Source organism: Leucoraja erinacea, chromosome 33 (genome assembly GCF_028641065.1).
Source record: "Leucoraja erinacea ecotype New England chromosome 33, Leri_hhj_1, whole genome shotgun sequence".
NCBI lineage: Eukaryota > Metazoa > Chordata > Chondrichthyes > Rajiformes > Rajidae > Leucoraja > Leucoraja erinaceus.
The window spans coordinates 10,437,995-10,464,106 of record NC_073409.1 but is presented as its reverse complement, the minus strand read 5'-3'; the positions used below and the strand labels follow the sequence as shown (position 1 = coordinate 10,464,106).

At 41.9% G+C, this 26,112-nt stretch overlaps 1 protein-coding gene across 1 annotated transcript in view; it reads left to right on the top strand.

Annotated features, from left to right (window-relative positions):
* The window catches only part of LOC129712661 (protein unc-13 homolog C-like), a 221,118-nt gene extending 197,928 nt beyond the window's left edge, over positions 1 to 23,190 (top strand). The window contains exons 30-33 of the mRNA XM_055661267.1: positions 3,640 to 3,787; positions 20,003 to 20,095; positions 20,203 to 20,362; positions 21,886 to 23,190. Of these exons, the coding sequence (XP_055517242.1) occupies positions 3,640 to 3,787; positions 20,003 to 20,095; positions 20,203 to 20,362; positions 21,886 to 22,171 (687 nt within the window). The 3' untranslated portion in view covers positions 22,172 to 23,190. The remainder of the gene's footprint in view (positions 1 to 3,639; positions 3,788 to 20,002; positions 20,096 to 20,202; positions 20,363 to 21,885) is intronic.
* The last annotated feature ends 2,922 nt before the right edge of the window (positions 23,191 to 26,112 follow it).

The window sequence follows — 26,112 nt, the reverse complement described above, 5'->3', positions numbered from 1 at the left end:
AGATTCAAGAGACAATAATGCTCTCTTTAACTATGTTTGGTGAGAACAGATACATCAATTTTATTTTACTGCATTAAAACACACACTCATGAATACATACCACTTCTTTCCTGCTGTTTCATTTAAACTCAACCAGGTCATTGAAATGTTTATGAATCAACGAGCATTACTCCAGAGGCCATGGCCATGGATAGCCCAGAGCTGGGAGTTTTGTTATGATGGTTAGGAGCCCATCTAAACGGACGTGTCACTTTTACGCCACTGCTCAAGTACAGCCCTGGGGAAATGAATTAAATGCCTCCACCAAGGATGAAAGGGAAATTATTAAAGATGTTTCTGTGGATTGGGAAATCTTGTGAACCCCTAGGTCCTTTTCTTAGGCTAGAAATCACAATACTACTAGCAAAATGTCAGTTGGCAATACATCCCTTTCTGGCACTTCTAAGCACAAATGAGCAGAGTACAAATAGGTGTCAATCTCAATGCTACATTAGCACAGATTAGCACAAAACAGTGTGACTGATCGTGATCTATAGACGAATATTGCCAATGTAACTGTGAAACTGTAATCACGTTCACTATAATCAATTATAATTTATTATTACAACTAAATAATCATCAATGGCATAAAGAAATTATTACAAAAAGTACTAATAACAAAATAAAAAAATGCAGTCTTCTTGCTTGATGCGTTATATATGTTGAGGTCAGAGATCAGATAATGTGCATAACCACCGGATTGGAGAAGCAAAGCTCCACAATAGTTTTTTTTACTTTAGAGATACAGCACGGAAACAGGCCCTTTGAGGTCCATCGAGTGAACCAATCAGCGATCACCCCATAGACGAACACTATCCTACACACGAGGGATAATTTCCACAAACCTGTACGTCATTGGTGTAGGAGTAAACCAGAGCACCCAGAGAAAACCCACGTGGTCACAGGAAGATGTACAAACTCTGTATAGACGGCACCCATAGTCAGGATCAAACACGAGTCTCTGGCACTGTAAGGCAGCAGCTCTACAGCTAAGCCACTGTACCACCCCATTTTAATTAGACTTTGTTTATGAAAAAGTTTGAAATCAACAATGAATTTAGTCTGAAATGCTTTCTGGTCGAATTATTTTAAGACAATTCTCATGCAAAATTTGTTCTATATCTGAAGTTTAGCAGCTATACTGTTGGAAGGAGCATCTGATTTCATATTTTGATGGTTCGCCATAAATTGTCAATGTACCTCTTTCACTAATTGCATTGATGTTCAGATTTTCTCTTAAACTTACAAAATGCACTGTCAGATGAACTTTTCTAAATCAATAAACCATTGCACAGTTTAAATCCTGTAATCTAAATTTGAATTGTGCTCATTAGAAGGTTAATAATGGAATTAGAAATTCAGTATTTTAAACAACTAAGAAGAATTGGTCTACATTGGGAAAGTTACAACATTTTACTTCAACTTATTTGAAAAGGATCGGTGGAGAAAGAATGTTTAATAGATTTGCCTCGCTGCACAACTGAACCGTGAAGGTTATGACAAAATTAGACCAGTGAATGTGCAGTATAGTGGGATAACTAGGTGTTTTTCAAAGCTTCACCTCAAATTGACTGCTGGATAGAAAGCCTCTGTATTCAGACAGTTGTAACTGTCAGAAGTTAAATGAGTTATTGTGTTTCCGAAGAAGGGTCCTGACCCAAAATGTCGTCTGTCAATTTCTCTCCACAGATACTGCTTGACCCACTGAATTCCTACAGCAGTTTGTTTTTTTGCTGAAGGTTCCAGCACCTACAGTTTCTTGTAGCTCTATTGTGCTGTTTCAGCCTTGTTTCTGGAGATGATTGACCACAGTACAAAATCTCCTGAAAGTTATCAGCAAATGAGATGACCACTTCAATTCCTTCAGTGAGCCACTGTGTGAATGCCAGCACAGGGATAGTTGATTGGGGTTTCTTGGTATTGTATTTTCTTGATAACTTCCTTAAAACTGATGGACACAGGAATCTCATACAAAGCCTTTAACCATTCATGTGCTGGTTTCTGGAGAGGAGAATTTCAAGGCTACAGGAAAGATGTACAAAATAAACTCTTCGATCAGTATAAAAGGAAACTTACATGAATTTTTCCAAAAGAACCATTTAAAAAATTGAAAAACCAAAGTGTGGGACTTGGCCATTTTTTCTCTCGAATGGCGATAGGCTGATGAGATGGGCCGAGTGGTCAGATCCTGCTCTTGAGTTGTATGTTCCTTTGTTTGTATGTCTAGTTCTTTGTTATTTCTGTTTCTGGTAGTTACATTGGGCTCTATGGGCACCACTGCTCGCATTTACCTTGGTGAGATGTTGGATTTCAACCAAGGTGACTCAACTACCCAGGGGCATCTGTAGCTGGGCAGGGTGGGGGGAAGAGGTGTAGCATCACCTCAACCACGGAGAGGACTGAGCCAGTGCCCTCCCTGCTGACAACGTATGGCCTGAGACATTTGTGGAGAAGCCTCACCTTCTGTCAACTTGCTAAAGCTTTTGTAATAGATTTTAAATGTGTTTAACAAAGAGAGAGATTTAAAAGCTGTCAAGATTACTTACCATAATAATTTTAAAAAAGCCGGAAACAAAATCAAAAACATATTTACATACTGATAAATAATTTAAAACGTTAAAGGAAAGTTAATTTAAAATCAAGCTATTTGATTTATCTTTCTCCTCCTAACTTCCAGCCAGAAATTCCCACTCAAGCCTATGGAGCTTCCTGTACTGTGCCCCCTTCAGTTGGTCTAGAGTGCGAGTGGGAGATTCCCTAGCATTGTGTTGGGGAGGAGTTGATGGAGGATTGTTGGTGTACGGGTGTGTGAGGATTGTTAAAGTTGCTCATTATGGTGGCAGGTTGGTGATAGTGTTGGTGTTTGTCGTTTTGGTGTGAGGCTGCTGGGTGGATTGAACTGCTTGGGTTGTAGGTTGGCCCTGTTGGTGCAGGGTTGTTGTTGGTGATGTTGCAGTTGATGCAAAGGGCTGTTGCTTCAGTAGTTGAAGAAAGTTGAGTATCAGAGGGTTGTTATCTGGCAGTAAAAACGTCCTGAACTCTCAGTGGATTTTCACTAATCTTTCAGTGGTAGTAAAAGGTGCACTTTAGCCTATAAAAATTCTTACATTAAAGTTTAAGACACATTTTAGGTGTTGTTGTACTTCTCTGCAGCAAATATGAGCAATCGAATGTGGAGCATTGAATGATGGTAAGGCACTGATAATCTCCCCATCCTTGCAGAGGAACACTCTAAACGAGGTATCCTCCACCCCACCTCATGCCCCATACTAACTGGCACCAAAAACCGTGGGAAGGACAAGTCCATGTGGATGTGCCTGTGGCTTGGTTTTCTGGGATCAAGACTTGATGCTGTGCATCTGAAAATGTCCAGAATTGTCGAGGCCTCATGAGTTCAATCTCAAAGTGTTGTAAATTAGTGGATGGGTTTCTAAACTTTGCTCAGTTAGACAACAGTATGAGCTTTGGAATTTAAATGTTTATTCCTCTTGTTGTTCTCAGCACATCTGATGGTGCCGAGAAAATTGCAATGGCATTGTTCCCACCAGTTTTCTATAATGTTGTTAATTAATGCGTGTTCTTGAATTCTTCTGCCTGTAGCAATATTTCCATGCTGGAGGAAATGGCTTGAAGAAGACATTCCTAGAGAAGAGCCCCGACTTGCTGTCCTTGAAATACGCACTCAGCCTCTACACCCAGACAACAGATGCCCTAATTAAAAAATATATCAACACTCAGTCTTCGCAAGGTAAGATGCAACAAAGTGAATAGTAAACTGCATTGTACAATGATTATGATTAAGTTCATTAGGGCGTTCTGCGTCCACCCTGAGGTGCTGATTGTTTCTTTCTTCAGTTAAAGCTAACATTTCATTTAAATGGCATGAAGAAAATCCCAGTTTAAAAAAGCACTCTCAGAGAATACCTTGAAATGTCATTTACGTTTTGGCTGGGTTAAGTTATATATTGATTACAAAACTTGAATAAATTGTTGAAAAGGTTTGTTGTTTTCTGTGTGGTTGCCACCGAGAGTAAGTGGGCCTTTAAGGGCTGTTCATCTTCACTGCATATCAACAGTAAAGTGAAGGGAGCTGTACTGACTGAGGGAGATGCTGCCAGGAAATGTGCAGGTGACGTTTTATTGCTGTTGTCTGGTTGTAAGACATTCGCACAATCTGTTTCATATTGGACTTTAGCCAAATTCACTAACTTTTGTGAGAGCACAATTTGGCGTTAACATTACACACATATCTCAGCACCACATGAATAGATGCGATTCAACCTCTGGGCAAAAGGTCTTGGTGAATAAGGCCGTGCCAACCAAAAAGAATGAAATAGCAGAAAGCAGTTTTTATTAAAAGTAAACCGAGCAGCTGAAGCAGGTTATAGGATGTGATATATAAAATCACGGCGATACAGGGTAGCGTTTTTTCTAAAATCAATATACAGTGCAGATGGAAAGTGGTCAAGATGAGACTTTTAATTATATAGATGATAAATGTATGAAACGCTAAAACAAATTAAGGTACTAAAACATTCAGTTAAATTCAGGTAAGTACAAAGAATTTAAAGTCATTTAAAAATATAGTGTAACTCCAACAATCCACCCTCCAGTCATTTGGAAATCCGGGTGCTCGGTACCTGGTTATCAGTGATGTTTGCAATGTCCTCTCACCGGGGTCCCAGTGCCCACACTCACCAGCAAACCACTGGGCTGGGTATCCGCACTCACCGTCCACACACCAAGGCCCCACTTCCCACACTCACCATCCATTCAAGGGCCCTTGTTCTGGCATTTCCTAAGCACTTTCCAGAGCCCTGGTTCCTGCCCTTAAAGGTTAAGTTGCAGCTCCGGCCATGAGGCAAGATGGAGATAGCAGACAAGTTGGGGTTAGATTTAAGATGAGCATGGTTGCTTGAGGGTTATGGTAGGCAATACCTGTCTGGTGTCAGGATATAGAATGTCGTCTGCTGACAGCTTGTTCCCTTCATTATCAACAGTGATCCTTGACTATTATTGATGTCGACTATTATTGCCCTGAGATCCATAATTACATACACTTACCACTATTTTTATTTCATTCAAACTATGAGTTTATCTTACATAAAGTCTTGGTGTCACACTCATAATAAAAACATTATCTATTCATTTATAATGTAATAATCAAAGTTATGAATTATACTGGTCACTAATTCAGAATGTACAATCCATCAGTTAAATTCACAAGAGCAACAATTAAGGTGGTCATTAAATAAAGTTGTAAAATGGAATGAGCTCAAGCTGAAATTTAATGAACAAATTAGTTGTAAAATAAATGTATGTGGCATTCGATGAGGTCAAATGAAACTGATATGTGTAAGTACAGATAGGTGTGTTTGATCCTATGGAGCAGCAGCATATAAAAGGAACCAAAAGCAGTGAAAGCTCAATGTCAGTGTCGTAGTCACAGAGCCTGGAAGATAAGAGGAATTGAAGTCAGCTTTCCAACCCTGCATTGTGATTATTGCAAAAATGTGGTGGAATAGAACGCAGAATAAATACGTTAGAGGAAAGAACTCTGCTCTTTAAGCTACCTGCACGTACTGTAGTTTCACAAACTTGCTTCTGTTCTAGATTTCTGTATTCAGAGGTAGCTGGAGAAATCATTGAGAACCAGAGACCACCATGATTGGAGCAGGGAAAGCTTATCGGGGTGGGCAGTGCCTCATCTGGAGAGCAACTAATGTCTTTTACTGGGCTTCCGCATGGAACTGGCAAAGGGGCTCGGTGTGATCCTGAGGACTCCTTCTCCATTTTCAGGGATGAAGAACTACGGGCTCCCAGGAATTAGTGGGAAATTACATATTTTAACGAAGCCATGAGAACTGTTTAGAGGGATATGGGCCAAACCCGTCAGGTGGGACGAGTGCACATGGGGCATCTAGGTCGACATGGGCAAGTTGGGCTGAAGGGCCTGTTTTCTGTGCTGTGTATCTCTATGACTAGAACAAGCTGAATTATTTTCTCTGGGCTCCTGATAAACCTGCCATAATGCAGCTGTGAATGGAGCGGCAATTCGTGAGCCTGGCGTTGGACATGTGAATGACATGACCAGTTGACATTTTCTCCATGTGACCACATGGGCTTCCTCTGGATAACCATATAACCATATAATCATATAACAATTACAGCATGGAAACAGGCCATCTCGGCCCTACAAGTCCGTGCCGAACAAATTTTTTTCCCCCTTAGTCCCACCTGCCTGCACTCATACCATAACCCTCCATTCCCTTCTCATCCATATGCCTATCCAATTTATTTTAAATGATACCAATGAACCTGCCTCCACCACTTCCACTGGAAGCTCATTCCACACCGCTACCACTCTCTGAGTAAAGAAGTTCCCCCTCATATTACCCCTAAACTTCTGTCCCTTAATTCTGAAGTCATGTCCTCTTGTTTGAATCTTCCCTATTCTCAAAGGGAAAAGCTTGTCCACATCAACTCTGTCTATCCCTCTCATCATTTTAAAGACCTCTATCAAGTCCCCCCTTAACCTTCTGCGCTCCAGAGAATAAAGACCTAACTTATTCAACCTATCTCTGTAACTTAGTTGTTGAAACCCAGGCAACATTCTAGTAAATCTCCTCTGTACTCTCTCTCCAGTTACAGTCCAGATACTCCAGTTTCCAGATATATGCAGATATGTAGGCTTCTGTCAAACTGCTCTAAAAGTGTAAAGTGTGAATGAGAAAGTATGTAAACTAGTGTGAACGGGTGATCAATGGCCGGTGTGGACTGAGTGGGCCAAAGGGCCTGTTTCCATGCTATATCTCTAAATTAAACTAAATGTTACATTTTATGTTTCTTAAATTCCAGTTGATTTGCCTGTAAACTCTTTCTGCATTCAAAATTATGTGGGAGACGACAAATTTCTAAAATAAAACTATCTTCCCATAACCAAACGACTAGAGGCTTCAACTACATTATGTGACATTCCACATAGAAAACCTGAACAGCAAATGCTGATTTATCAAATTACAGTAAAACTATAATAATCTGCTATCGCAATGTTGTTGGATCTGCACACTTACTTTCAGCGACTGATGAACAAGGACCCCCAGTTCAAGTCAAGTCAAGTTTATTTGTCACATACACATACGAGATGTGCAGTGAAATGAAAGTGGCAATGCTCGCGGACTTTTGTGCAAAAGACAAACAACCAAACAACCAAACAAACAATAAACACAATCATAACACACATATACCTTTACATAATAAATAATGGAAGGAAAAACATTCAGTAGAGTTAGTCCCTGGTGAGATAGGTGTTTACAGTCCGAATGGCCTCTGAGAAGAAACTCCTTCTCAACCTCTCCATTCTCACCGCATGGCAACGGAGGCATTTGCCTGACCGTAGCAGCTGGAACAGTCCGTTGCAGGGGTGGAAGGGGTCTCTCATGATATTGTTGGCTCTGGAGTTGCACCTCCTGATGTATAGTTCCTGCAGGGGGGCAAGTGAAGATCCCGTTGTACTTCCCCTTTTCCCAACATGACACCATTTAGATAATAATCTGCCTTCCAGTTTTTGCCACCAAAGTGGATAACCTCACATTTAACCACATTAAACTGCATCTGCCATGCATCTGCCCACTCACCCAATCTGTCCAAGTCGCCTTGCATCCTCATAGCATCCTCCTCACAGTTCAACTGCCACCCAGCTTTGTGTCATCTGCAAATTTGCTAATGATACTTTTAATCCCTTCATCTAAATCATTAATATATATTGTAATTAGCTGCAGTTCCAGCACGAGCCTTGCAGTATCCCACTAGTCACTGCCTGCCATTCTGAAAGGGACCCGTTTATCCCTACTCTCTGTTTCCTGTCTGCCAACCAATTTTCTATCCATGTCAGCAACCTACCCCCAATACCATGTGCTCTAATTTTGCCCACTAATCTCCTATGTGGGACCTTATCAAATGCTTTCTGAAAGTCCAGGTACACTACATCCACTGCCTCTCACTTCAAGTTCAAGTTCAAGTGAGTTTATTGTCATGTGCCCCTGTATAGGACAATGAAATTCTTGCTTTGCTTAAACACACAGAAAATAGTAGGCATTTACTACAAAACAGATAAATGTGTCCATATACCATGATATAAATATATACAGACATGAATAAATAAACTGATAAAGTGCAAATAGCAGAAAGTGGTTATTAATAATCAGTTTTGTCCGAGCCAGGTTTAATAGCCTGATGGCTGTGGGGAAGTAGCTATTCCTGAACCTGGTTGATGCAGTCTTCAGGCTCCTGTACCTTCTACCTGAAGGTAGCAGGGAGATGAGTGTGTGGCCAGGATGGTGTGGGTCTTTGATGATACTGCCAGTCTTTTTTAGGCAACGACTGCATAAATCCCCTCGATGGAAGGAAGGTCAGAGCCGATGATGGACTGGGCAGTGTTTACTACTTTTTGTAGTCTTTTCCTCTCCAGGGCGCTCAAATTGCCGAACCAAGCCACGATGCAACCGGTCAGCATGCTCTCTACTGTGCACCTGTAGAAGTTAGAGAGAGTCTTCCTTGACAAACCGACTCTCCGTAATCTTCTCAGGAAGTAGAGGCGCTGATGAGCTTTTTTGATAATTGCGTTAGTGTTCTCGAACCAGGAAAGATCTTCAGAGATGTGCGTGCCCAGGAATTTGAAGTTCTTGACCCTTTCAACCATCGACCTGTTGATATAAATGGGGCTGTGGGTCCCCCTCCTACTTCCAAAGTCCACAATCAGTTCCTTGGTTTTGCTGGTGTTGAGGGTCAGGTTATTGCACTGGCACCATATGGACAGTTGCTCGATCTCCCTTCTATATTCTGACTCATCCCCATCAGTGATATGCCCCACAACAGTGGTGTCGTCAGCGAACTTGATGATGGAGTTCGCACTGTGGTTGGCTACGCAGTCATGGGTATAGAGTGAGTACAGCAGGGGGCTGAGCACGCAGCCTTAAGGTGCTCCCGTGCTGATTGTTATCGAGGCTGACACATTTCCACCAATACGAACAGACTGTGGTCTGTGGATGAGGAAGTCGAGGATCCAGTTGCAGAGGGATGCGCAGAGACCCAGTTCTGCGATCCACTTGTCCATTTTCCTACCTACATCCTACATAGCGGAACATCTAAAACAATGAATTAAAAGAGTTTTAAGATATTAATGGAAACAACACGTGAAAGGAAGTTTGAATTTTACTATAAATTTCTGAAGTTTCAAATAATTGATTCACCCAGGAAAAATGTATAAGATTTGTTCCCTTCAAATTAAAGAGAGAACTAGATAAATGTCTGAACTATCACTGAAGAAGGGTCCTGACCCGAAATATCACCTATCCATGTTCTCCAGAGATGCTGCCTGACCTGCTGTGTCACTCCAGCACTCTGTAAAACGTCACCTATCCATGTTCTCCAGCGATGCTGCCTGACCTGCTGAGTCACTCCAACACATTGCGTCTATCCTGGATAAATGTTTAGATTGACAGAGAAGGTTTTGTCATAATTCTTGAATATTGAGTCCAGTGACAGAAATATATTGTTTCATCGTTTACATTTCTATGTAAAATTGCTTTATTATCTGAAGAGTAGAGAGAAATATTGTTCAATTAATGAGGATATGGAAATGTTACAACAGCACACTTAACAATTGCTCAGAGAAGTCTTATCAGTCGCCAACTATCCATGAAATGTTGTAGTACATAAAGGGACATTTGGCACATCAGATCCTTTCAAGTTATTACCTATTCACCTCTTGCAGTAATACTATTTTCTTCTTCTTACATAAGGTGTGCACAGCCTAAAGTTGTCGGACAACTTGTTCTATTTGATCTTATTTGATTGTGCACGCCGGGTTGATTGCATTTGTCGAAACAGGGCGGACCAGGTGAAGGTTGCAATTTTCCACCCCACTATTGACTTTAGTCAGGTCTACACCTCAATCCTTATACTGTTGCTGTTGTGGTTGCATTAATGTTAACCAGTATTTTCTGTTTGATTTATTTAAAAACTCAGCACGTAGTTTTGTTTAGATTATTTAATCCTAGTATTACACAAGGAAAACATCCAACTTTAAGGACTTTAACACCCCTCATCTTCTACTGGAGTAACATGACAACACTTTGCACTAATTCAAGATGTGCAGTTTCACCACCTGATAAATAATGTGGAATCTCCCTGGTGTTGGTGGAAGGGCTGTTCACAGTAGTTATTCATTCCAACAACCACATCTCCAGAAAGAAAGGTCTTCCATAAAAAAACAGGTTATCAATGAAACTTCTATAGAGATATAGATTTTTCCTACGAATAAGGGTCTCAACCCGAAACATCACCCATTCCTTCTCCCCAGAGATGCTGCTTGTCCTGCTGAGTCATTTTTGTCTACCTTTGATTTTTCCTACATTTTGGGCATTCATGCTGCTATTAACATAAAATGCAATCTTAAATCATCATGGGATTCCCAAATCTTTTAAAACTGTCAAGAGACCAAGAACTCTTGTGCAGATTCAATTTCTTTGGGAAGACTGCAGTGGCATTTCTTCCAGGAATCCACTTTTGTCAAAACACACAGCATTGAATTTCATTATAACATTCTAGTTATGTTGCACACAGACTGTCCATGTGTTATGAACATTCTGCTAATGGACACTGCTGTATACAAATGAGCTCCCATAACATTATTAAATCCAAAAGTACAACATACATAGATACATTGGTTTCTACAAGTGGCAGTACTAGTTTTCTTTATCTCTCCACTTTTAATAAATGTTCTTTCTTGTCAGTCTTATGTGCTTCTGATGCCATTCATTACAACACTGGGGAGATACAGTTACTATATCTAGTGTTTCTTGCATATTTTCCAACATTTTGCATCATCATCTTATGGGTGTCTGTAAAAATGGAAGCCCTTCTTTATCAATGGGTGGCCTGTAAAGTCTGCCTGTAGAGAGAGTCATCATCAGGAAAACTATACTTGACCCTGAGTAAAGTCCATTCCTGAAGTATTTGAATCATTATTATCAAGAAGCACAAGATTGTTGTTTCTTACTCACGGTCAGGTATATCACCTTGGTGCACTTTCAAACAGCATCCTGCTCCAAATTCAGACTACAACCTGAAGATTAATACTTAAGATTGAACCTGAAATTGCTGTCACCCAGGCTGTCGCTACCTGCTCTTGACTCCCACATTTGCCACCCAGGGAAGTATGTATGTGCAACATTGCAAGAAGAGCCCATAGATAAGGGATGTGAAACCTGATTCAACCAGGCAACAAATCACCACAGGTTACACAAAAAAGCTGGAGAAACTCAGCGGGTGCAGCAGCATCTATGGAGCGAAGGAAATAGGCAACGTTTCGGGCCGAAACCCTTCTTCAGACTGAAGTTGCTGTCACCCAGTCTGAAGAAGGGTTTCGGCCCGAAACGTTGCCTATTTCCTTCGCTCCATAGATGCTGCTGCACCCGCTGAGTTTCTCCAGCTTTTTTGTGTAACCTTCGATTCTCCAGCATCTGCAGTTCCCTCTTAAACACCAAATCACCACAGTTAGCTTTAAGTACTGGGAAGTAAACAACAGAGGATCTAAGAAGCTGGTGATATAAAAAGGATTCCTCGCAGAACGAGTAATAAGAGTAGGGAGGAAAGATTGATTCAAATGTAAAAGAAGAACAAGACAGAAGAAATGTTTGATATATTTGAAATGGCCTCAAAGTTCAAAAAGCCTGAAGAAATAATACTATGCTTGTAATATTTAATATTTAATGCAAGAGGTTGAATGGCACTAATTAATGTTTATCCCATTGTTGAGCAAACACTTACTGTATGCTACTAATTAGTAATCCTAACTATCTGCATTGTTTAAATTTGTGCCTGCAGACAAATCCAGAAACTTAATGTTATTAAATGTGAATCAGCAGCGAGGCAGACTGCAGAAAGACATTTCAGCTAACTAAGAGCAGAGCAGTGGAGACGCATGGGTCCACAGATGCAGAGATCTGGAGCACCAAACAATCGGTGGGTCGAGCAGCATCTGTGAAGTGAAAAGGAATTGTCAGCATCATGGGTCAAAACCCTGCATCAGCCCCGAGGCAAGGTCTTGATACGAAATATTGACAATCCCTTTCCCATCACAGATGCTGCTCGAGCCACTGAGTCCCTCCAGCAGATAGATTGCTGTCAGTAGCAGAGCAGTGAGGACTTAGTGCATGCTTCGGTTTAGCCCACCTTGCAGGAGCTTGGTCTACACCTGGCAAATGTTGACTTTGTTTGCAGATGAGAGTTCCTGGAGACAGTATCTCTTTGGACTATTTTGTTCAATTTAAAGGGATTATTTTCTGTGACATCTGTGTTTTTTACAGTTTTGTCCAACAAAACCTGTTGTGGATGGCACCCATTGCAAAATATACAAACCATTGGGTCAGAAAGATGACGGGAAGGGATGCCCCTGTTTATATGTGAATGTCCAATGGCGAGCTTGCCAGTTGTAGCTGGTAATTCCTGCTTAAGACATGGAGACCTACACAGGACAGGGTCAACAAAGAATTGATAGAAAGATGTTCTCTGTACCTATTTTCTGGGAAAGTCAATGGTGTTGGCTTGTGGTGATGGTGAGTGGTGCTGAACACTTAAGCAGATGGAGAGTTGCCCTTGGGGAATTATGCATTAGGTGGGGTGTACAGAGGACTCATGGGGGCAGGATGCAGGGACTGTAATTGGTGGCCAGGGCTATATTAGTGTCCGTAGCTATGATTGCCAGTTGGGGTGTAGCTGAGTCATGGTCAGTGATAGTTGGTAGGGGTAGAAGGATAGTGTTGAGTTGACTGGGAGGGGTTGCAATAGTTGGTCAGGGTGTAGTTGTGTCATGGTGTTGCTGCGGTTCTTTGTTCACTGGTTATTTTCCCAACACTTGGACGACAGAAGCTCTCAGTCCAAGGATGGTTGCCAAAGCTCTAAGCCAGAAATGAAGATGTGTGAGGGGGAGTGATGTGTACTAATATTGGTGGCCACTGGCAGTTGTTCCTATACATGCTCTTTTTAAGAGTCTATCTGCTTGATAGAATATATTGAAACAAAACCTAAAGCAACATCAGCGCAAAACCACTTTCACTGGAGACACCAAGAGAGGACGATTGCATGATTTTACAACTGATAGTGCTGAATATACTTGTTTATATATCTATGCAAAAGCAACCCATAGATTTACTGAGCTATACAGCATGGAAAAAGGCCTTTAGACCCAACTCATCCATGCCATTCAAGCTGTCACCCTCAACTTGTCCCTTTCACCTGAGTATGGGAAATGTTCCATTAAATCTTTCTTATCCCTGTACCTGTCCGAATGTTTTTTTTAAATTGTATCCAGCTCCACTAGTTTCCCTGGTAGCTCATTCCATATACCCGCAATCCTCTGTGGAAAAACAAACCTCTCAGGTCCTCTTTAAATCTTACCCCTCTCACCTTACCCTAAGTCCCCTAGTCGTTGACTCCCCTACTCTGGAGAAAACACTGTCCCAAACCATCTCCCACATGAACCTATAAACCTTTAAGGTTACCCCTCAACCACCTTTGCTCCAGAGAATATAGCCCCAGGCTACCCAGTCTCCTTATAACTCGTCTTTCAGTCCTAGCAATATCCTTGTGAATATTTTGTGCACCCTCTCTACCTAAATCACATTCTTCCTATGATATGGCGACCAGAACGGCACACAATATTCCAGGTGGGAAGATGGCCTGGTCGGTTGGGGGCGCAGCGAGTCAGCTGCCCTGCCAGCAGTGTGTTCGTTATTTCGACTTTTTTTTTTTGAATGTCCAAATGTTTGTTTTATTGTCTCTCGGTATGTCTTATGTGGGGGGTGGTGGGGGAGAAAAGGGGGGAAACCTTTTTTCAGTCACTTCCTCGACGGAGAGGCGACTTTTTCCAGGTCGCTTCTCCGCTTCCCCTCTCGTGGCCTAACATTTGGATTGGAGCGGCCTTTCCCGGAGTCGGGCCCAGAGCTTCAGCAGCGGGCGCAGCGTGGACTTTTCCATCGCGGAGCGGGGTGAACCCTTGCCGGGGTTCGCCAGAAAGGCGTGCTCCCATCACTGGCCTGGTGACTTTGGCATCATGGGACTGTGGTCTGCGGAGCTTCTAGCAGCGGGCATAGCGTGAACTTACCATCTGGAGCCTGGGATCCCTTGCCGGGGATCACCGGAGAAGAGCGCCAACTGCCGGCCTGCGGCCAATAACATCCTGAAGCCGTGGTCTCTGGTAGGAAAGTGGCGGATTCGGGCACTGCAAGCCGCGGAGTGTGTTTGACCGTCCCGACGTTGCAGTTTCGATCATCCTGACGAGAGGGCCTGTGCTTCCGGCCATCCGTAGCAGTGACTATGGAGGGTTCATGGCCCCGACCATGGATGAACAAAGGAGGAGGACTGACTGAACTTTGTTGCCTTCCACCACAGTGAAGAATGCTGTGGTGGATGTTTATGTTAAATTCTATTGTGTATTGTGTGTTAATTTCACTGTACCTTAGGGGGTTTATACCGTGACATTCGGGGTGACGCCTATTTGGTGGTGAGTAGTCGCCCAAAGAGTTGTACCTTTTTCTGGCCGCCGCTGGATTTTCAACATGGTGAATATTTTCGGCAACCTGCTGTGACTATGACGGGTGCCGGCAAGTCATCAAATAAATCGTGTAAGCGAGACAGGCCCTTTAGGCAGCAACTCCACTGCTGCGCCACCATGCCATCCAACTGTAACATGTATATGTAGAAATGTCTAAGAAAGAAGGGTCCTGACCTGAAACATCACCTATCCATGTTCTCCAGAGATGCTGCCTGACCCACTGCATCATTTCAGCACTTTTTTGTCCTATTGTAACGTATATCTATCAAATATGAATAGATTTGCTCCAAATCTAATTCAAAAATGAACATATCTGGGGAATAGAAGACACCAAGGAAACAAAGTTGAAGTAAAGGGCTTGATAAAACAAAGAATGTTGCAGTAATAAATTTGCTCAGTTGATCATCGGTCATCAGTGTTGCCTCCAAAAGCTTTGGGGTTATGAACTCCTCGAACAATACTTGCCAGCACATCTGGGCTAAACTCCCTGCCTGGCCCCTTTGCCAGTGTTTGTATCACTTGTCAGCTGCTTGGAGACTGAGACAACCAACTCCATATAAAATGTTGTCAAGAACTGAAGAGACACCTGAAGTTTCAGCAGAAGATTAAGAATCTGCTTTCAACATAGAACATGACGTTAACTATCCTTCTGTGATTTTCAGCACCTCAAAAGAATCATGGAACTGAGCTTTTTTTTCAATTAGAAGAAATTGAAAGTGTTCGACTTTTGTAGAGCAAGTTTGAATCAGTTGCCTCTTGAGTGTAGCAGCATTAAATTCAACATCCCCTGAGTCTCACAACTCCTGCAGTTACACCTTGGTTGTCAATTCATTCATAAAATCACATCAAGTTTCATTAAATGTTATTGGTTAAAGATTGGTCTTTATCCCTGGGCCCTTGAGCTGCAATCAGAGTATGGAGAGGAATCCACAAACCCTGATTAAAACTTCAGCTGTTAATGCACCATATGGAGTGAAGAATGGACACACAAGGGGTGGAGATCATAAACCTAGATCTCTGGCCACTTTATACATTGCTGGGCTTGGCTTCGATAGGAGCTGGCAAACTGCCTGACTAGGTTAACACATTTGCATCTTTGCAACAAATTCTCCCTACGCCCACCAGTGCCCATCTGTTTCCAACCAAGCAAAACCAGACGGGCCAGGTCAGTAGGCACTGATCTTAAAAGAGACTGCCTTACAACTGCTGAGCACATTTCAAGCCATTTTTAAAAGCTTTCATTTTGCATTGTTAGACTTGCTACTGGATGTTCAGTGGCAACATCAGGTGTACAGGCTGCCACATCCAGAGACTGAGGGAGAATTACTGTGGTGAACACTAATTCATGGGGAAGGCAGCGAATGAACATTACCGCACACTAATGATTTATCTCCAGTCAGACTCATCCACAGATACAGAAATACCTGTGGTGTGAAGGTCACAGCAGCCTTTAAATTCTTTGTGTCTGAAACATTTCAAGTTGCCGTTGGCAACATCAGCTGTATTACTTATCCCAAATGCTCAAGCAAGAGACAGATTGGTTATTTGCTTGAGTGAATAATGTCTGTGTTTCCCTGTAGCTGATGGGCTGCAGCATACTGGGTTGTACAACATGGAACTGTGGCAGCATTCCCACAAGCCCAGGGCCATGCAGTCCCATTTTGCCATTTCACATTTTTTTGCATCGGGCCACAGTTTTCCGCCTGATCCAGGCAGTTTAAAGCAGACAATTGTACAGAGGAGGATCCATAGACTTACAACATTAATAAAATATACGGATTAAATTTAGATCACGTGTTACAGTCCGAAAGTGCAAACAATTTGTTTTTTTCTAGTTTAAAGATACAGCATGGAAACAAGCCCTTCTGCTCACCAAGTCCACGCCGCCTTCGATCACCCATACACTAGTTCAATGCTATCTCACTTTCACTCCTGCACACTAGGGGCAATTTACAGAAGCCAATTAACCTTCAAACCTGCTTGTCTTTGGAATGTGTGAAGAAATTTGAGCAACCAGAGAAATCCATGCGAACACAGGGAAACGGACAAATTCTGCACAGATAGTAGCCGAGATTTGAATCGAACCCGGGTCTCTGGCACTGAGAGGCAGCAGCAGCTCCACTGCACCACAGAAATTCACTGTAGCTAAGCTCTATGCAGTGTTAAGCCCAGGAGTGAGAGGTAAATGTTGAGGGCAGGGCTCAGAGATGGATGGATGGGATTGAGAGGTTGTTGTGAAGAGTTTCTTACCATTGCAATAAGAGGCTAGATCCTCCTTGGGTTTACATTCATTCAGCATTTCTGTGATGTATAATGTGGTTTGCTGCAAAGTAAATGGACAGAATAAAAGCATGAAACATTTTGGTGTATTTTCGGCATCAATAGATTGGTAAGTGTTATAAAAACATTTGGTGTTTGCTTGTAAAATATTGTCTACAATGAATTCAAATGAATGTAAATAAATATTATTAAATATCCTCAGGAAGTGTCTGCACTGGGATGTAGAAGGAAGCTTTACTATAAAGCACTATTTCATAAAGATTGTGTCAGCTGTCAGAGATACTCTCATCTTATCAGGCATTAGCAATACACACAGTGCTCTCCACAATGTCCATCCTGCATGCCTATTCTTCATGAAATTAACTGCAATCTTTTCCCTCAATATTTCAATCCATTTTCTTCATCACCTTGTCTGAACATTTTTTTCGCCTCATTTATAAACTCTTAGAAACATAGAAACATAGAAAATAGGTGCAGGAGTAGGCCATTCGGCCCTTTGAGCCTGCAGCGCCATTCAATATGATCATGGCTGATCATCCAACTCAGTATCCTGTACCTGCTTTCTCTCCATACCCCCTGATCCCTTTAGCCACAAGGGCCACATCTAACTCCCTCTTAAATATAGCCAATGAACTGGCCTCAACTACATTCTGTGGCAGAGAATTCCAGAGATTCACCACTCTCTGTGTAAAAATGTTTTTCTCATCTCAGTCCTAAAAGATTTCCCCTTTATCCTTAAACTGTGACCCTTTGTTCTGGACTTCCCCAACATCGGGAACAATCTTCCTGCATCTAGCCTGTCCAACCCCTTAAGAATTTTGTAAGAACTCTTCTATCCATGACACCATTCAAACACAGGAACAAACTGCTTCTATTTGCCATTTCTTCGTTCTACAATTTATGTTCTCGTGAAAAGGATCCAGCTCCAAGGTTTCTTCAGTTTACTAATCCCTTATACTGAGCAGCTTCCTAATGAATCCATTATGCTTTCTCTAAGGCCTTTCCATCCTGATTATAGTAGAGAGGCTGGGGCTCCACATGAGGCTGTAATGAGTGTGAGATTCGATGTTCTGGACAAGCCGATCACTAACTGATTGATTTTATGCCCCATACGTTGAGGAAAAACTCTGGTTATTGTTAGCTTTCTTCATGATTGCTTGTCCCTAAGAAGCTGCTCCCATTGCTCTGTGAATCTCTCTCAAATCCTTTTATTTTACGGGACCAATTCCACTTCTATTCAACATGTTAATACTAGCATTTCCACAGAAAACACCACCAATATCTATTAGTATTGAATTCAACCTGCCACTTGCAGCCCGCCCCAGCCTATCAATATCCCAAGTGGTCTGGCAGAGGACACTGCCAACTTCTAGCCTGGCTTTCTTTTTCTTCATTCCAATCATTTATCTCCCAATCTACAAATGTCTCAGGTTTCTCCAATGATCTCCCAGATGGTATTTTGTTAAACATTTTCCTGAAGGCTACGTGTTACCTCATCAAATATTTGTACAAGTTTTATCAAAGACAACCATCCCTTTTGAAATTTATTCTGGCCACTTCTGTTTTTCGCCTTATCTTTGTCTTTATTTCACCTTATCCTATGTCTTTATTTCATCCTTAACTAACGTCTTGGAAATTTTGACGAGATGCATTGTAAACTATGATCATCCCGATTAGCTGTGTCTCTGTGTTGAAGACTGAACACTGTTGTATCCAGCCCTCCAGCACACAGACACATACAGCTTGCAACGATAATGACTGCAGTCTTTGCAGTTGTCCTTTTCCTGCCTAATTATGTATTTTCAAACCCTTGTGCTCCACTTCCGTTGCTCAATTGATGTCAATCGATACAGGCACAACAATGACACATTTTCGATGTTAGGCTCAAATCCACAATTGACCTTAAAATCATAAACTGTTGTTCAGACTAAGTGTTAAGCCCCTGTCCCACTTTCACGACCTAATTGGCGACCTCTGCCGAGTGTGCCCTTGACTCATACTCGCAGCATGGTCGCCACTAGGTCGTAGGAGGTCTTCACAACTCTTCCTCATGCTCGTGAGTGGTCTCCGCGTACTCATGGCCTCAAGTAAGTCGCATCGTTTCTTCCAGTCTGATAAAAAATGTCCACGAGTAAAAAAAAAGGTCGGCGTGGAAAAAACTTGACACTTTTTACTCGTAGGTAGGTCGTACTAGGTCATGATGGTAGTCGTATGTCGGTAACTGGCCCCAGAAAAAAATGCAAACGTGACATAATTTTATCATGTGATCATTTTTCACTCATAGCTAGTCGTAGTTGGTCTTAGGTGTGGAAGACTGAGGTCGAGGGGGGTCGTAGGAGGTTGTAGACATAGTCGTAGGAGGCCGTAGACAAAGTCATAGGATGTCGTAGGAGGTCTTTTACTTTGGCGAGTCAACACGACCTTGACATTTTTTTCAACTCGTCTAGGGTCTTCTAAACTCATGGATTAGGTTGTCCAAGTGGGACAGGCCCTTTAGCATTAAACCAAGCTAAATCATGCCATGTACTATTGACTATTCGTAGCTTGTACGGATAGAGTTAGCGATGCAACATGGAACCATGCGCTTTGGCCCACCGAGTCCACACCAGCCATCCATCACCTGTTGTATGTTATCCCATATTTTGCATCTGCTTCCTACACACACGGGGCAATTTACAGCAGCCAATTAACCTACAACGCCACACGTCTTTGAGACGTGAGAGGAAACCTGAACACCCGGAGGAAACCCACGTAGTTACGGGGAAAATGTACAAATTCCACACAGATTGAACCCGGGTCTCTGTTGTTGTGAGGCAGCATCTCTCCCAGCTGTGCCACTCTGCCACATTTTAAAAATGATTTTGCTCCAAAGTAGCCACCATGGACGGCATTAACATTCACAATTGATTCAATTGTTGATTTATAATCTAGATGAATTGATTCTTTATAGTTTGTGATCACAAAAATGAATTGATATCTGAACCTTAGAGACCCTCCTGCCTTGCTATGCATATTGTAGTTGCTTTCCCTAACTTGGTTATTCTTGTTTATTGTATAACATTTCAGCTCAATCTGCAAATGGCTCAGTGGGAGAAGTATCGATTCATGTAGACCTCTTCACTCACCCTGGTACTGGAGAACACAAAGTTACAATTAAAAGTAAGTCTCCCCACCACTCTCCACTGGTGTAACGAGTGACAGACCCTTTGAACCATGCCAGCTATTATGACCATTTGAAGAGCTTTGATCTCTTTTTTTTTTTGCAGTTGTTGCTGTCAACGAGCTGATCTGGCAAACAACGGCCATGTTCCGACCCTTTGTAGAAGTTCATGTGATTGGACCAAACCTCAGCGACAGGAAAAGAAAATTTGCCACGAAAACCAAAAACAATGTTTGGTCACCAAAGTACAACGAGACATTTCACTTGTAAGTGGTCCTGCATCGTTTGTGTATTTATCTCTTAGAGTTACATTTCATTACGTATTCCTCTGCAATTAAGCTGCTGGCATCAAAGTGTATCAGTCTGAAAGATATTGCAGTCTAGTAAATCAAATCAAATCATTATTTGGAGAATAAACAAAGCCCAAAATGATATTATAGAGTCATTGAACTCTACAGCATAGAAACAGTCCCTTTGACCCAAATTGTCCAAGCTAAACACTTCACAAGACTTAATACCAGCATGATCCCAGGGATGGTTGGGTTAGCGTATGAGGAGGGTATGAAGGCTGTACACGATGGAGTTCAGAAGGATGAGGGGGTATCTCATTGAAACCTACTGGATACTGAAAGGCCCAGATAGAATGTGGAAATGGTGGTTCCAGTAATGAGAGAGTGTGGAACCAGAGGGCACAGCATCAGAATAAAGGGATGTTCCTTTACAGTGAAGATAAAGAGGAATTTCTTTAGCCGAGGGCGGTGAATCTGTGGAATACACTGCCACATATGGCTGTGAAAGCAAAGATATTGGGTGTTTTTAAAGCAGAGATTGATACATTCTTGATTAGTCAGGGTGTCAAAGGTTACAGGGAGATAGAAACATAGAAACATAGAAATTATGTGCAGGAGTAGGCCATTCGGCCCTTCGAGCCTGCACCGCCATTCAATATGATCATGGCTGATGGCAAGAGAATGGGGTCGAGAGGGAAGAATAGATCAGCTATGATCGAATGGTGGAGTAAACCTGATGGGCCAAATGATCTAATTCTGCTCCTATGTCTTGTAGCCTTATGCTTTAAATTGAATTCCCTCCGTGTATCAAAATGCCTAATTTGAAAAAAGTAATTGTTACATTGTTTCAATAGTGTTAATATTTGGTTTTGAAGTGGAGCCAAAGCTAATTTATATCTGATTTGCAATATAATCGGTGTGAGAGTGTTTGAGCTCAGTGCTGCTCTGGATCAAGATAATGGTTTGGCAGCAGAATGGGGTTATGCAGGGTGATTGCCAATGAGTGCTGTGGCAGGCACAGACTCTGTGGGAGGACAGGCTTGTTTCTGTGCTGCATGGAGCTCACAAACCTTCTGCTCTCCAGTTCCTGGTCACAAACATACCATACCCTTAGCTTCCTGTGCTCCACAGTGGCACAGTGTGCAAACCTAACTGTGCAAGAGCAATTCCTCGTGCCTCAGGGACTGCTGTATTTTGTTGGGGTGGGCCTGATACTAATGAACTCATTGAGGCACAGCGCAGTGACATCTAAACAGAGCAATATCCTTGGAGGCAGAACATCTCCAGCCCTTTTGTACCTCTGGGCAAAGCGGAAAGAAAGGAAAGAGAGAACCTTGAGGAGCATGATGAGGCTTTCATGGCAACTCTTGATGTCATTGAGAACTGAGACTCGTAGCTGGAGAGAGAATAGCTGCATTGGACACTGAGATGTGAGTCAATGGAAGTAGAAGTTGTAGGTGGGGAGGATATCCAGACTAAATGTTTGTTTATGACCGCAGCCTTCTGAGCAATGAGATCGGCCCCGAGTCCTTCGAGCTTCATGTGACGGTGAAAGATTACTGCTTTGCCAGAGAAGACCGGATTATCGGAATGACCGTCATCCAGCTAAAGGACATTGCGGAGAAAGGGACCTGTGCCTCGTGGTACAGCCTCCTCAAGAACATTAACATGGATGAAACCGGCCTGACCATTCTCAGAATACTCTCCCAGAGGACCAATGATGAAGTGGCCAAAGAATTTGTACGCCTCAAATCCGATACCAGATCCTCGGAAGAAACCACATAAGAAGCAGACGAGAGAGAATGCAGGGAAGCTGAAGTTATCTTTAGTGCATGTCTGTTTTAAATGTGTGGGTACGTTTATCTGAATATGTGCAGGTGTGTGCAGAAAATTATAAAGTACTTCAGCCCACTATTCCAGTGACGAAATGGGAAGGATGTTATCTCAGTCTCTCAGACAGTTGTTCTGATAAAGTGCCAAATCAAGATTATCCAAGGGAATTTTCTCCTGGTATTTTGGGATTTTTTCAATTTGCTATATGATTAAAATCTAACACTGACTTGCTTTTCTGTGGTTTTTAACACTAAGTATTGATCCTTCATTTGTGACAGGCTTTGTCTCTCTACTTCTGCGATGTTGGGCTGTGATTATCCAGAGCATGTTAATGTATCTCAGCTAGGTTACATCCTAAAACTTACTAGTATACTTTACATTTTTGTAAGTTGCATTTTACTTCCCCAGACGAAGACATTTATATTGAGGTAACTGTTGATGACATTTAGACTGCTTATACTTTTCACTCTTAATTCACCAAACTGCAAACTACTGGTCATTATTAAAGGTGCAAGACAATTCATATTAGCTTAGTTCTTTTTCTGACACATCACTGTGAAGATGATACTTAGCTGACATCGTAACCAATTTTCTTAAAGAGAAACAGCTCATGAGCAAACTGGCATTGTTGATTTCCAAAAGTTGCCAAAAGGATCCAAGGTCCATCCAATACTTTTTTATGCCACATTAAGAGGCCACATATGTTTACAAAGCAACCGGGCTGTTTTGGTGATTTGAATAGAAATACTATGTTTCTGATAAATAGTGAAGCTGTTACTATTTTCAACGATGCGATTGTAAATGTTGCTTTATAAAATGGTAATATTGTTCCAGCTGTAATCCTCATTGTTTCAGCATTTTCAACAAATGGTAATTATGCAACATCCTTATGTATTGCACTGATGTTGAAATGAGTGTCATGTAAATATATTTAGTGAACAATTGTACAATAAAGCATTGGAAAAATTCCAGTCCTGCACATTGATGCTTGGTGCTGAACTTGTTCAGCATTCAGTGTTGCAATAGAGAGCGCTGATGTGGCCTCACCTGGAGTAATTGTTTGGTCCTCTGAGCTAAAATAAAAAGATACAGCAGCATTGGGGGCAGTATGAAGGAGATTTACCTGGATAATTCCTGGGATGAGAGGGTTGTCCTTTCAAGAGAGATTAAATAGTTTGCCTCTGTATTCCTCGGTGTTCAGAAGGACGAGGGGGGACCTTATTCAATCCGAAGATCCTGATGGTGCTTCGTAGGATGGATGTGGGAAGTTTTATTCATGGGACAGTCTCGAACAAGTGGACATAACTACAATATGAGGGACTGGTGATTCAAACCAATGTGCCAAGAAATTTCTTTTGACTAGATGATCAATCTCTGGAATTTGTTTCCCCAGTGGGTGGTGGGTGGTAGCTGGATCAATGAAAGTATTTAGAGTGGAGGTGGATAAATATTTGATAGATCTATGACTGGCACACAGGAGGAGTTGAGGCCCGTATGGATCAGCCATCATCAACGGGCAGTCTTCAAGGACCAGTGATCGACCCCAGTTCCAACTGTCTTGTGTTCATTTCCAAATGAACAACTTTTATATTGAGGATCTGGATCCATAATATTGAGATCATTTGTATTTCCACTTCAGAACACAAAGTTTTACAGGCCCATTAAGAATGTTACTGTTCCTTTGCCAGTACATATGATAATTAAACACTCTTGACTCTTGATCAACTGAGGGGTGTGAGGCACCGAGCACTCTAGAAATGTATGACAATGTCCTGTCCCTGGAAGGAAAGTAGTTTGGAAAGAGGGTCTGGTGAGAAGATGATTGGTGATTGTGCCATTGTGAGAGAAGAGTGTGGAAGTAACAATGGAAAGTTAAAGGAAGCCCATATCTGGGGAAGATGGATGTCTCCTTGGTCTAGGTCAGGTGGAGGCCCTCAACCAACACTGAAGCAGGCCTCAGACCTCCAGGTACAACCCATGCAGCATTCTCCCCGGCATAGTAGAAGTTTACGTAAGTGCTCTGTGCAAGATTTGCCTTCATTGCACAGGATCTGTCAGTAGCCTCTATACACCAGTGTGTTCCACTAAATTCTTCCCTATTATTTACTCCACCTGCAAAGCCTGAGGTAGGTATTTCTGCCCCAGCAAGATGTGGTGGCCAATCTCACATGGAGTAGTGGGAGAGTCTAGGACCAGGGGGCGCAGTCTTATGCTAAAAGGATGTAGCTTAGAAAGGAGATGTGGGAATTTCTCTAGTCAGAGGGTGGTGAACTTGTGGAATTCACAGCCACAAACGGCGGTGGGGGCCAAGTCATTTGGGTATTTTTAAAGTGGAGATTGAGTAATAAAGATGTTAATTAGTTCTTGATTAGTAAAGATAATAATAATAATAATCTTATTTATATAGCACATTTTCAGTCAACTTGCATTGACCCCAAAGTGCTTCACATAATTACATTACATTACACACTGGCAAAGGTGGGTGAAGTGTCTTGCCCCAAGAGACAGTATGCACTCCAAGCGGTCGAAATGGAACACTTAGCCCAATGTGAGTCCCAAGATGGAGAGAATGCAGGTCAATGGAGTTGAGAGGGAAAAATAGATCAGCCAAGATCAAATGGCAGTGCAGACTAGATGGGCTGAATGGCCACATTCTGTTCCTTATGGTTTTATGGCTGATGACTCAGTTTGGTTCTTTCAGCATCAGTCACAGAGTGCTCTTCACTTTTGCACCTCTACATAATGGCCTCCAGAACTCAGATGTCCTTCCTAACTCCCATGCCCAGACCCTTCATCGATCAATGATCATCCCACTCCTGCACTCATTTGTTCTGGTCCGGCAATGTTTGGTTTTAAAATCCTATGTTCCCTGACTTCTCACCTTCCTATCAGGTCAAGTCGAGTTTATTGCTTGAGTAGAGTGAGGTACAGCTACAATACAAATCTTTATAAAACACAGTCTGCGATTTGCAAATAAATCTCCACATCCATTTCTGGAGTATTTCCACCATTGGTGACTGTGCCTTCATCTGCAAAAGCCTTAAGCTCATGCTTCAGCTTTTGGAAAGGCACAGTATATTCTATCTAGAAGCAAATATAAATATGCACGGCACAAGCAAATTTTGAACTTTGTTTAATCGGTAGATGTATAGATAACTACACAATACATCCATGTTTTCACTGCGATGATAATCTTGTGGTTCTTGACTCTCCGTCAAGAATGGTTTGAGATCTCAATTGTTGGTAATTAATGATTAATTAAGGACCAGTAAGGATTAATTTCCCTCCAATTTCCCTCTAAATACAAACTACATATGTTAGTTCCATTGCATGTCTCAAAACTACCTTTGCCAACTATTTCCACAGTGAAAACAAGTCATGAGACTTCAAATTTACTCATTCTGTTCTTACAGCATCCAAACCGATTTCAGCTGAACTGTTTCCTGTGTTAGAGCATTCTGAGAGTGAGATGCTTTTAACCCTTTCACTAAGTATTAAGTAAGTAACAATTTAATGAGTACATCAATTCTAGTCCATATGTTTTGTGTATACGCTGCTTGAGGTATCTTATGCTATGTAGTAAATGATGTCTGAACTGGGAAGTTTAAACTAGAATAAAATTTCAATTGGGAATAAAAGTCAGCAGGTAACATTTCCGCCAGGAATGTAACAATATCGTGAAGCCAAAGCTTTTGTTTCCATATAATTGAAGGGAATCTTACTAGGAAATGTTTCTAGGGTCGGATTGTGTCAACCAAACAAAAAGAAAGAACATGCAATTTAGTCAATTTCATAACATAATTTAATTACAGGTAGACAAAAGTGCTGGAGAAACTCAGCGGGTGCAGCAGCATCTATGGAGTGAAGGAAATAGGCAATGTTTCAGCCCGAAA